This window comes from Micropterus dolomieu, linkage group LG09, assembly GCF_021292245.1.
Source record: "Micropterus dolomieu isolate WLL.071019.BEF.003 ecotype Adirondacks linkage group LG09, ASM2129224v1, whole genome shotgun sequence".
Classification (NCBI taxonomy): domain Eukaryota; kingdom Metazoa; phylum Chordata; class Actinopteri; order Centrarchiformes; family Centrarchidae; genus Micropterus; species Micropterus dolomieu.
Genome location: NC_060158.1, coordinates 18077237 through 18089578, shown reverse-complemented (window position 1 = coordinate 18089578; position 12342 = coordinate 18077237). Strand labels below are relative to the sequence as shown.

Sequence of the window (12342 nt, the reverse complement as noted above, 5' to 3'; positions counted from 1 at the left end):
ATAGGCCTACACATTAATAAATGAAAGATAAAAAAAAAAGTTTATCTTTATATGAGTGCCATCAAATGCGCCTAGTGCTCCTGTATTGCCGGCTATTTGAATGAACTGTGTTTGCTTCTGTGGGATTACGGGGTGGTGTTTGGAAGTCATGAAACGCGTGACAATGTGTGGAGCTGTAGCATAAGTGCTATAATTGTTTCCATGACTAATCGGCTTATTGATGGTTGTGACGGCCACAATCATCAGCATTGCTGCGTTTGTCCTGTGGCAAATAAACGACGCGCCATCACCAACTTCATTTTAACTGAAAACACATTACTGAGTAAAGTCAGTGGTGAGATGACGTCCCTGACCAACTCGCTGACAAAGATTATGCCTGAGCTCTCCTACCCCGTTTTATAAACTGCGCCTCGTCCAATAATTCAGAAACATTCTTCCTCTCCTGAAAGATCTGTGCATGTCTCTGTCTCCACAGTGCCATCACAAGCCCTACTGGCAGCTCCTAACTGCTTGAGAGAGCTCTCGAGCTGTCTTAAATAACTGGGAGAGTTAGCTTTGAGAAATTTGACAACTTGCTTTTATTTTTAATTTTAAAAGTAGGAGTAATTTTCATGAATTCTCAGCACTTAAGACTAAAATGGCACTTTGAGAAGCTTGATAAATACCGGCCCTGATCCTAGAAAGGCCCCTGCCAAAAGGACTCTGTCACTTCATTACTCAGCGGCCCCCACTGACTACCCATGGCCTCCGGAATCAAATTCAAGTCACTAAAGTTCTTAATTGACTATTTTAGGTGTCCGAAAATACAGAGGGTAGGGGTTAATAAACTGAGAAAAAAATCATAGATGAAAGTGGCAAAAATCATAGATGAAAGTGGCAACAAAACTCAGAAATTCCTTGAAATTAAAGTCACAAAATATCTTCTGAATACGCCCAATTCACGGCAAAGTCTCGAAGATGCATGATAACAGGATTGTGGGCTGAGTAAATTTCCTCAATGCTAAATCGGATTGTGAAGTCTAATAGGCTATAACTTTCCACGGCATGCTTAGTACACAGCAGAGGTGTGTGTGTTGCAGCCTTACAAAGTGAAGTTTCTCTCATAAAAGTATGACTATAATATCAGAGAATATTCAAGTTTTTTACTAGATTCATCTTGTATTTTTTTTTTATTTATTTTAACCCCTCCCCATTTTTTTTTATTACAATAGACCTTATGTGCAGTTGTAGCCTACAACATGTTATTCACCGTCGTAGTACCGTTTAACACCAGCAAGGTGGTTGTGAGTTTGTGAACCCTGAGTTAACTCTGAGTAGGTTCTCTTCGTAGTACAGGCCAGTGGTCCATGATATAAAATATCCACCGTCTCCGCTTCTTTAACGTGATACAAGAACGCCTCTCTTTCTGTGTAAATTGTGAAGATGTAAATTGTGAGCATTATGTCTTCTTCACACAGTGAATAGCTTCCACACCATGTTTTAGCACGTGTGGTTGTGACTATAGCCGGTTAGGCTACAGACTGTGCCACTGTGCACTGACGTGAAACACCGTGAAAGTTTGACGCTGCACAGCCCCGGTCACCGGTCATGGTCAATTGAGCTGAAAACCGGTGTTATAACGATATATGCTGCCTTGTCGAAAAATGCTACCAATATCCCCCTATCAAATAATGCTCCCACTACAGAATAATTTTATATTGCACCCCGCTGCGATGCGCCTCTGGTTTACACAGACATATTTTTAAGTATTTTATTCATTAGCAAGATTGCCCTTACTTATTACTTCAAAAACACCAAAGTACTAAGATGACATAGCGGAAACCAGGCAAGATTTTATTTTGAAGCGCGTGGAGGGCACCAGGCAGTAGGGCATGAGATGGGAGGCTCCAGGCTGCAGCTATACAGTCTTGCCAACGTCACCAACACTAGAGACCCACAAGGTTGTGTCCAGAGTCCATTCCTGTTCACACTATACACCAGTGACTGCATTAGCCCCTCACATGTTACAATATATATCAAGTAGGCTACTCTGATGACGCCATCCTCGGACTTCTCTGTAACAATAACTATTAAGCTATCAAGACAGTTATTTTAATACATAGGCCTAAGTGTTTTTGTTGTATAAATTAATCAGATTATGCTGTAGACCTTCAAGAAACTTTAGGATGACACCTGCCTACTCAGTGTATTATAAGGCACCACTATTCTGTACAAGACCAGGTCAGGCAAGCCTGAGTCAGTCAGAGTGCCAGAATACTTAAATAAATGAAAAAATCCAATCTCTCATTTTCGGCTCTGAGTAGGCCTATCCCTGGCTCAGCTTCCCCTATGCTGGACCTTCTGCTTGTATTGATAGTACAGCTATACACATGAGAAGAACATCAGCAATAAATATGATTTACATCAATCCATTTTCTAATTCTATGCATAATATGATTGCCTACCCAGCCCTGCACAAACCCCTGTACCTGTCACTGTTTTGTCAGGTTACATTGACGTTTTCCTCCTGCTGCTCCTTCTGCTTCTCCTGCTGCTTCTGTTATTTCTCCTTCTCCCGCTGCTCCTCCTGTTCATCTTCCTCTTCCTTCTCTCCCTCCTCAGGATGATACATGGCAGGGGTCATCATCACGCTGTCTCTCTGCATCCCCACTGACCCTAACAGCTTATGTACAGATACACAGTTTCCTTGCCTATAGAAGGATGTTGTCTTTGTGTGCAAACTGTTGTTTATAAAGAGCATAATAGAGTATAATTTCTCATAGTTGCTACAGTAAAATGTATATATTTCTACCAGTGATAGTAGATGACACTATGAAGGAGATGATATGACAATGGTGATGTCACCTATTAAGGAATTGTTTTGGTGAAAGGTCAAAGTTCAGTCAAAATGTTAACTGTTTAGTTTTCACTGTTGATTTGGGATTTGAGGGAGTGTGATTTCTCATAGTTCTGGATAGACTAGTGAAGATGATGATCTATAGCCTGCAAAGTGTAAAGTATAAAGTATGTTGGTGTTCCAGCTTGCTCACATAGAAAAATGACTTCACCTTTGCTGTGAGCCAATGTGCCACCTGATTGAAATCAGTTGTCTGAGCACTTGCACTGTGTGGTCTACTTATGTCGCACCACATGCATCAAAACTGTCTGGCTCTCATTCCTCTGTGTGCGTGAGATTCAGTTGATCTCTACAACTAAAGGGGACTCATTCTTCTGTGTTTCTCTTCTCTCATTCTTCTGTGTTGCCAGCCAGTTCATGAGAGGGACGTTTAAAGTTGTCAACAGACTGTGAGGAAGCAAACAACCTGCGGAGCAGCTGACCTTTGGCCTTGGACTGTTTCCTGCTAATCAGAAATTAGAGTGTTGCCAGAAGTCCAGATTTTTCCTTTGACTTTAGTACATTTATATTAAATAATAAACCAAGCTTTTAAACCTTTTCTGTGATGTGCTATGTTGCCTGTTGCTGAGAATGGTTAGTCAAATCAAGAATCTGTAAGCCCACTGCAAAGTACTGCAATGGCTGTGTTACACTATGTCTGCCATAGTCCAATTTTGTGGATGAAAAGATTGGATCTCTTACTTATGTAGCATTACCATAGTTTAGATACGACCTACTGAATACAAGTAAAACTCTGAAGAATCTATAGCTCTTGTTTTCCTGTTTTTTTTTTATGTTGTCCAATGTTTTGAGAATATGAAAGTTTACAGCTCACACAAAAATATACTTTAGTTTTGTACAATCTACATTTTTCTTTTGGTATAATTTAGGATTTATTTCTTGTATAATGCTGTAAGCTTACAGTTTGCAATTTCTGTACCTTGGTGGAAAAAGACTGATATGCAATGACTCTTTTAGTCAGATTTTTGCTCACTCAAGTTTTAAATAATCACCTCCATTAAATGGCATCTTTAGTTTTACTGTTCATGACACCTTATTTGTAAATAATATGAAGTCACCATTCTGTAAACACTGTTGCCTTGCAAAAATGTACCGTAATTTGAACTACAAATCAAAAAGTTTACATTCTCTTCATGCTACACACAGAGAACTTACCAGATGTGAAATGTGGTAACATATAAAATAAATAAAGTAAAATACAACACTATATTGGCTAGAGTTATTTATATACACAGAGGCCTAAAGGCTACATACACGTATACAGACACAACATTCAGTAGTACATTTTTTCGGGGGAGAATATAAACAGGAGCAATAAGATGATAATATGGTTTTAATATAAAATTATTTTATTAAATAAAAAAGTCTGATATTTGGGAAACACTGTCCTTGACAGCTCGGACACGGTTCAATCCTCCAAGTGCTTGATCCAGAATGAATGTTGATAAGCAGGTGTCTGTTAAGATGTGGGCACAGCCGTCTTTGATTTCAGTTGTTTGGAAAACGTGAGTCCCATTTTGTCCAGACCGAACCTTAAGTAGCAGCCTTAAGTTCAAGCTGGGCCAGCATGGCTCCTATCCTGGCTCTCTTTTCTCCCCTCCCCACCCGTTGTGGTGTCTTGTCGGGTTAATCTGGCTGGTGGATCGAGATCTGCTGCTTTTGATCTAAAAATGTTGTCTTCCTTTTCCAATGACTGTATTTCTGTCACAGCTAATTTGTGTTTCAGCAATAAAGCCGAGGGGGAAAAAAATAAAAATAAAAGTGTAGTGTTGCCTTGGTTCAGTTTAACTCATGTTTAGTTGACAAACTGTTAAAAGGTTTTTATTCAATGTATAGGCTAAATGTTTTTACAGTTGAATAATTTTAGGATGGCTTTAGGCCTACAACATTGACAAAAATTAGGTAGGCTATTCATTTCCTAAAATGTGCATAAACTAGAGTAAAGCGCCTGCTATCTGTGCAACCTCAGTGAGGACTTCCCCTGCCTGATGTCTGTATCTCATCGACAGATCCTTCGCCCTCTTCACTTCCTTAATGTTCTCCTCCAGGTTCTGAGTCAGTCTTCCTTGCTCCTGGTAAGTTGCTGCAACCTCCTTCACTTGCTCAGCCATTTGACCCTTGCTACGGAGCAGCCAGCCAATCAGCTCTTGTAGCGTGGTACCCTTTGAGATGGTGGCCTTGGCACTCTCAGAAGTGCCCTTCACTTCATCCTGAGCTAACTGCAGATGTGGAGGCAGTGGTTCCTCCTCACTTTCCCCCTGTGACCCCACAGGAACCACATTGAGGGAGAAGTCATAACCCTTTATTTTAAGGGAGACCCGGTACTGGGCCTCTGGGGAGAGAGATGGAGATTGAAACAGAGAAACAAAGGAAACTTGATGCAAGGAAAACCTGCTATCACATTGCCCACACTGGCAGGGAGCTGAGTATGTCACTTACCATGCTCATCTCTGATCGTCCCCAAACATTCGGCTAAAGCCAGGGAATCATCGTGGTTACAGCCGTATGTCTGTCGCAGGTTGCGGATGTGTCGGACCATGGCCTCGTAGCGCTCTTGCTGTTCGTTGAAGGCCTCTGCCATGTCAGAAAACCTCTGGTCCAACTCTGGCACACACACTCGTCTCATCACTAGCCTGCCTTTCCGCTTCACAGTATGTACATCTTGGGGTAGACAAAAAATAGTGTCACACAACATGCACACACACTGACACACAAAAAAGAATGCATGTGGTTCAACTTCATTCATCATTGTGTCCATTAGACGTGTACACATTTAAGAAACAGACACATAAACATTTAGAGAGATGATGTACTACTGTGCGCTGGCCGGTTCTGCCTGGCTGATCCAGCACTATTCAAGTCAAATGGTCCAGGGTGCAGGAGAGGCTGCCTCTGAAATAGCAGAGTTATTTTCTTTACATAGAATATATATATATATTTATGCCACTTTTCAGAAGACATGAAGTACTAATAAGACGCATGTAATTACTTGGTCATAAACACCAAATGTGTCATGTGGTCATTCTGCCTGGCGATCTTATTATTGACTCCGCTTTGTATTTGTAACAAGACAATCAAACAATTATCTTAACAAAAGACTGTTACAGGAACTTATTTGTGAGACAACTGCATAGCATGATTCATACATTAACGAGTAGCCTATAGTCCTCTAAGTTTAATTAATAATAGGTTTATCCAGTAATCTCACTGAAGCAGAACCAAGCTTCTCGTCTGAACTCGAGTGAAGCCACTTTATAATCTCATTAAAATTTACCTAAAAACTCAAGTCATACCTCGTTGCCGGAGTTTTCACCGGAGAAGCAGCAACAGCAAAGAAAACGTAGCATTTTCTGCAGCTCCGGTGCCTCTCGGTTTTTTTCAGGTCAGTTATTTTTGACAATGCATGTAGTCCGCATTCCACATTACGTCAACGTCATGCGACTGCTGAAAAACCTGTCTTCCTGGTTTATTGCTTTAGGGATTACTGCAAAGAGATATGAGCGTGACAGACGGACAGGTGCACCTACAGGTGAGCCACAGGTAGATAAACAAAACGCTGCTGTTTTGATTGGAGAAATTCCTTGATATAATAAAATCTGAAATCTGCTCTATAAAGTGATACAAATTACTAAAGTGTTTTGGTCCGAATACCAAAACGTGTTCTCTAAAATCGGTCTAAATGGCATAGGTTAATAAAGGTGTTATGCACTGGAGGTTTATGTGTAATGTGTCAAGTTTGCCGGCCGGCAGAGGGTGAACGCGAGTGTGTCCAACCAGAGGAGGAGCCGTAGAAGAAGAGGGAAACCACAACCCTCTCAGCTAAAGACTTCAGGGTTTCAAAACACACTACCCTAACTTGTTTTATTACCATTTTAACGCCTGACAGTAAGCTAATTTTTATGAGTTTCTCTGTGAGAGTTTTCAAAGAGAAGCTACCGTCAAACTGGCTAGTTTTTATTTCATAAAGCCACAACAAGCTGCCGGCTGCCGCTGCTACTAGCAAGCCAACTGTCAGTTGCTGAGCGACAACAAAGAGACTGCGGCTGCACACTGCTGTACACTGGCGGAGCTGCAGGTGTTGTGATTTAATTTAACGGAACAGATTACATTAATCGGGCTGACATGACCGGGGTGGCCTCTCCAGAGAAGGCGTCAAGCTCCAAGAAGAAGAGCGAGAGGAAGTGTGCCACTAAAGAGGAGTACAGACAGCTGTCCAGCATCATGGGAGTCATGAACAACCTGAGGAAACAGGTGTGCGTGCGTGCGTGCGTGCGTGAGTGAGTGAGTGAGTGAGAAAACGAATGACAGAATGAAAGAGTGTAACTTAGATGTAAAACAGGGTTTAGCAAGAGGCAGTTACTGTACGTGTGTGTGTGTGTGTCCCTCTGTCTAGATACTTTCTAACTGTGTGTTTCCTTCAGGGTACTCTCTGTGATGTGACCCTGGTAGTTCAGGGGAAACACTTTCCTGCCCACAGAGTAGTGTTGGCTGCTGCCAGCCACTTCTTCAGCCTCATGTTCACCAGTAAGTGTGGACACCAAAACACATAATCATGGACAGGACAGACAGCTTGTTTTGTTGTTGTTTTTTTGAGATTTTATTGCTCCCAATGTGTTGCACTTATGTGTGCCTTTCAGAACAAAGATACATTTACATACAGCAACATGACACTAAAAAACATAAATAATGGTGTGTTCATGTGATTAGTGAGCTATGGCAGAGGGGAAAAACTTCTTCTAAAACTTGCCCTTTTCTCTCTTGAGTGTCTTGTATCTGAGTTCAGATGGGAGTAGAGTGAAAAATGGGTTGAGCCCAGGTGGACCACTACAGTGAGAACATTGCCTCCGCTGCGATAGTGCTAGTGTGATTTGTAATGGAACTTTATATTTTGGGAGGTCACAGATGCAGAGATGCCAATAAATGACTACCTTTTATTGAAAAGTATCAAAATCTGTACTGCTTTTTAGTACTGAAAGTTGAATAAGAAGCAAAAGGAAACAAGTCAACTGTAATGTAGGACTACAGGTAAAATCTCAGTCCTGTCTTTAAATATTGTGATCATTAATAATTATTATAAGCCAGTATACCATGATTATTTAGTACATAAACCAAAATCATGATATATAGGATTACACATGATTGATTGTGCAATGCTCCCTAAACTGTTGCCAGGCACAGCAAGAAAAATGTTTAATTCTGCCATGTGTTGTTTGTATGTTTAGTATTTTCTGTAAAGTCTACCTCTGTTTTTCCTCACCTCCAGCCAGAATGATGGAGTCGATGTCCCATGAGGTGGAGCTCAGGAGTGCTGAGCCTGAGATCATTGAGCTGTTGATTGAATTTATCTACACAGCTCGGTAAGAATCTTGGCTAAAAGTAGAGCATAGATCGGGACACAAAAGAGTGGTCATTTATAGGTACAGTGTATCTTAAAGTTTACATATAACACTGTGACCTTCTGGTAATCATGATTGCTTAGAAAAGTTCCTAAACTTTCGATTTAACCATTCTCTTCTAAGTGTTACTTTCACCTAATTTCATCAGAAACACCTCCTTAGTGGTAAAAGTGTGTGTGTATATGTGTGTGCCAGGATCTCGGTGAACAGCAGTAATGTCCAGTCTTTGCTGGATGCAGCCAACCAGTACCAGATTGAGCCTGTGAAGAAGATGTGTGTGGAGTTCCTCAAAGGACAAATTGATGCAACGAACTGCCTCGGTAAGAACAGAAATACAATCAAGTCTATCTCATTTGCTTTTACCCAACAATTTGGTGAGCCCTTTGATCCTATATTTATTGAATCATCACCATCAATTATGAAACAGCCAGAGGGGCTAAACAATTCCAGCTCAGTGAGTTGAACTGGTTCTACCAAAATAAAGAGCTTTTTTGTTTATTTAAGTATTAAAGTCATTTTCCCACCTACAATGTGTTTAGGTCAGGCCTGCCAATCAGTCATTAGATTGACTGACCCATGTCCTGTCCCCCCTGCAGGTATTTCTGCCCTGTCAGACTGTATGGACTGTCCTGAGCTGAAGGCAGCAGCAGAGGACTTCTTCCAGCTCCACTTCACCGAAGTCTACAAACTGGACGAGTTTCTGCAACTGGACGTTACGGAGCTCACACATCTACTGCACCAGGACAAACTCACTGTCCGTGCAGAGGCCCAGGTACACACGCACACGTTCTTTGAATTTACGCTTCATTTCCTTTCTGCTATAATTTTTAAGAACTGGCTCAAGAAACTGTTGGTAATTTGGAGACACTTTGATGCCTAAATTTGGGGACGTAGCAAAACACCATAGAGACCCTAACGATTTATTAAACTTTATGATAAATACTTCTTTTTACATCTTGGATTACCAAATGAATGGGGTTTCATCACATCAGGACAAAGCTTGATTGATGGCTTTGGCTAAAAACAATACCCCCTATAACCTGAATGTTTCGACCTGTTGCCTTTGTGCTTAGATTTATGATGCAGCAGTGCGCTGGCTGAAGTACGATGTGTGTAACAGAAAGCAATATATGGTGGAGGTGTTGGGGTGCGTTCGCTTTCCTCTGGTCTCCAAAACCTTCCTCTCCAAGACTGTGCAGGCTGAGCCCCTCATCCAGGACAACCCACAGTGCCTCAAGATGGTCATCAGTAAGTAGAAGGAGGGAGAGAGGAACACACACAATACTGAGTATATTGTATTCATGTGAAGGAACATTGTTATATTAGTAAAATTTTAAATATTAATAAATAAAAAATGTCCTGTAGATGTGTAACATATGAGCCACCACCACAAAAACTCTTACTTACATAGATAATTCAGATTCATAAGAGCAAGTTGACAATAAAACTGAATTAGGCTAAGGTCTGCTGGGTTGACATGAGCTCACACATTCACACACACACAAAACAAAAATAAAAACAGCCTGTGCTTTTGTCCCAGGTGGGATGCGCTACCACCTGCTGTCCCTGGAGGATCGTGAGGATCTGGGAGAGAGCAGCCGACCGCGACGCAAGAAGCACGACTACCGCATTGCTCTATTTGGAGGCTCCCAGCCTCAATCCTGCCGCTACTTCAACCCCAAGGTACTAGGCTCCACATGCAAACAGATTTTACCCACAGGGGCAGTAAGCCAGTAAATAGATACTGTACATACTTGTGTTAAATTTTTAAGTGTGAAACTTGTTTATTTGAGGCTTTACAGTATTTTGAACTGCACAGTTCATATTAACTGGATCAGATATTGCACGAACAATGAAATGTTTAAGTGTCAGTCTGGCTTTCCATGCAGGACTCCACCTGGACAGACATCCGCTGCCCCTTCGAGAAGCGCCGAGACGCCACAGCTGTCTTCTGGGACAATGTAGTCTACATCCTGGGTGGCTCCCAGTTATTCCCCATCAAGCGCATGGACTGCTACAACGTCCTGAAGGACAGCTGGTACTCCAAGCTGGGCCCGCCGACGCCTCGCGACAGCCTGGCTGCCTGCGCCGCCCAGGGCAAGATCTACACATCCGGCGGGTCGGAAGTAGGTGAGCACAGCAAGGTGGAAGGGGTGAACTTGCCACCTGGGATTGGAAGAGTTTGTGTATCTATTGACTGGGATGGTTAAATTAAGTTTGAAGTTTGATGTGGTTATTACTTCCATTATGATTTACATGTCAGGAAAGTTATACATCCCACCTCTGACAACATGTAATCACAGTGTTGCGTATTCCACATGTGTGCCTGCAGGCAGCTCTGCCCTCGACCTTTTTGAATGCTACGACACAAGAACAGAGTCGTGGCAGGTGAAAACAAGCATGCTGATGGCCCGCTGCAGCCACGGCTCAGTGGAGGCCAACGGGCTCATCTACGTCTGCGGAGGAACTGTGGGCAACAATGTGTCTGGCAGGGTTCTCAACAACTGTGAGGTTTACGACCCCAGCACACAACAGTGAGTTACATAAACATACAGCTCAGAAATGTATAACCCACAGGAAAAAAGTAATATGTTTCCTTATTGATATGTACTGGCTGACACAGAAGGAACTTCAAAGATGATGTAAAGAAATGTCCTTGTTTACCACTCTGTATATTCATATTGATGTAATAAAGTCACCAGTAAGCTTTTATCAGACTAAGAGGTCAGGGAAATTTCTCTACAAAGGAGCAGGGAGATTTTCATCAACATAGAGGTCACAACTGGAGTTTCAATACCTTTTACCTGACAGTAATCATATGCACAGACACAAAAGTGGAACATCACATAATGTTGGTGTCGGTGTTCTCGGTTACACTGGCCATCTTCCTGTCCTCAGATGGAGGGAGCTGTGTGGGATGAGAGAGTCCAGGAAGAACCATGGGCTGGTGGTGGTCAACAACCGGATCTATGCTGTCGGAGGGCAGGGGGCACTGGGTACAAAAAAAATTTATCTTACTATAACCCCTACAGTGATGAAGAATGAGAATGTAATGTAAGAATGAAATAATACAATTGAACATCGTAGCTGTAGCATGTAATAGTAGCAAGAGTGTCCCATATTACCACAGTATGATACTGTGTTTGTGTTGTTTTTCTTTTTCTAGGTGGACTGGACTCGGTGGAGTACTACGACATTGCCGGTAACGAGTGGCGTGCTGCTTCGGCAATGCCGTGGCGGGGTGTAACGGTGAAGTGTGCAGCGGTCGGCGATGTCATCTATGTGCTGGCGGGGTTCCAAGGTGTGGGGCGGCTCGGACACGTCCTGGAGTACCACACTGATACTGACAGGTTGGTATTGACTAAATATTGCCAAAATAAAACAAATATAGCTGATGTGTTTGTCACTGATATGTAGTCACTGGTGTGAAAAACTGAACCACTGCTTTGACGTTTTGTTAACTTGTAACTAATTGTTGCGGGTGGTTTATTTTGCCAGGTAATCATTACTATTAAATATAAGTAGTGCTTGAACCACCAGGATCCTTACTAGTATGTTTATTGCTAAAGACAATTGTATGCACCATTTAAGTTGTAGTTCTCTACAGATTCATTAAATAGGACTTCTTGTTACAATCCCCGAAGATTCAGCACTGTAGCATCTTGAATATGACCACCAGGTAGAGCCACCATTGCGACACATCATCAGTTGTGAACCCCAACGTCATTGGGTGTTTCGGCCTTTTATCACAAGACACCCTCTGTTGAGGCAGGCCCACCACAGGATGATCAGCCCTGGGTGTGTGTCTCATAGTTGGCATGTGGTCATTTAGTAGGTACAGTCATTTCAATAAGGAAGGCGCGCTGACAAGATTTTGACCAGAGGACCAGAACTGGTCTCAAGTTGGTAGTTATGATCTCGGATGGAACTATGAGTCTTTGGCCCAAGTCAGCACGCATTTCCCAGTCCTTGGCTCCATACAGTGGGTCATGCGTGTATCTGCCTTGCGTCAGACTGGTCTTACACCCTACCAAAATGTGCTTTAGGTTT

General features: G+C 42.2%; 2 protein-coding genes across 5 annotated transcripts in view; one reads left to right on the top strand and one right to left on the bottom strand.

The window, feature by feature from the left end:
- Window positions 1-4174: 4174 nt before the first annotated feature.
- On the bottom strand, window positions 4175-7162 carry si:ch73-345f18.3. Of its 3 annotated transcripts, XM_046058270.1 has the most exons (5): window positions 6671-7162; window positions 6190-6380; window positions 5710-5788; window positions 5336-5557; window positions 4175-5228 (listed from the first exon to the last, which is right to left on the bottom strand). In XM_046058270.1, the coding sequence occupies exons 2-5, from the start codon at window positions 6241-6243 to the stop codon at window positions 4831-4833; spliced, it is 753 nt and encodes a 250-aa protein (XP_045914226.1). In that variant the 5' UTR covers window positions 6244-6380; window positions 6671-7162; the 3' UTR covers window positions 4175-4830. The 3 variants fall into 3 exon arrangements, with proteins under 3 accessions (XP_045914226.1, XP_045914225.1, XP_045914227.1); XM_046058269.1 differs by having other exon boundaries at window positions 6190-7162; XM_046058271.1 differs by having other exon boundaries at window positions 5713-5788; window positions 6190-7162.
- The window catches only part of klhl7 (kelch-like family member 7), a 12259-nt gene continuing 6352 nt past the window's right edge, over window positions 6436-12342 (top strand). The window contains exons 1-11 of one of the 2 annotated variants that reach the window (XM_046058268.1): window positions 6436-7147; window positions 7318-7420; window positions 8160-8253; window positions 8488-8612; window positions 8889-9064; window positions 9366-9540; window positions 9833-9975; window positions 10182-10422; window positions 10625-10826; window positions 11172-11288; window positions 11459-11636. In XM_046058268.1, the coding sequence (XP_045914224.1) occupies window positions 7019-7147; window positions 7318-7420; window positions 8160-8253; window positions 8488-8612; window positions 8889-9064; window positions 9366-9540; window positions 9833-9975; window positions 10182-10422; window positions 10625-10826; window positions 11172-11288; window positions 11459-11498 (1545 nt within the window). In that variant the 5' untranslated portion in view covers window positions 6436-7018 and the 3' untranslated portion in view covers window positions 11499-11636. Of the gene's footprint in view, window positions 7148-7317; window positions 7421-8159; window positions 8254-8487; window positions 8613-8888; window positions 9065-9365; window positions 9541-9832; window positions 9976-10181; window positions 10423-10624; window positions 10827-11171; window positions 11289-11458; window positions 11643-12342 lie in introns of those variants that run through there. The other variant, XM_046058267.1, reaches the window with a different exon arrangement.

What these genes read in the sequence shown, in the direction of transcription:
- si:ch73-345f18.3 (XM_046058269.1), bottom strand. Translation starts at nt 6,243, where the DNA reads ATGCTACGTTTTCTTTGCTGTTGCTGCTTCTCCGGTGAAAACTCCGGC. An exon ending in GAACCGGCCAGCGCACAGTA is followed by an intron (nt 5,558 to 5,709) that starts GTACATCATCTC and finishes GTCTACCCCAAG; the next exon opens with ATGTACATACTGTGAAGCGG. An exon ending in GACGATCAGAGATGAGCATG is followed by an intron (nt 5,229 to 5,335) that starts GTAAGTGACATA and finishes CTCTCTCCCCAG; the next exon opens with AGGCCCAGTACCGGGTCTCC.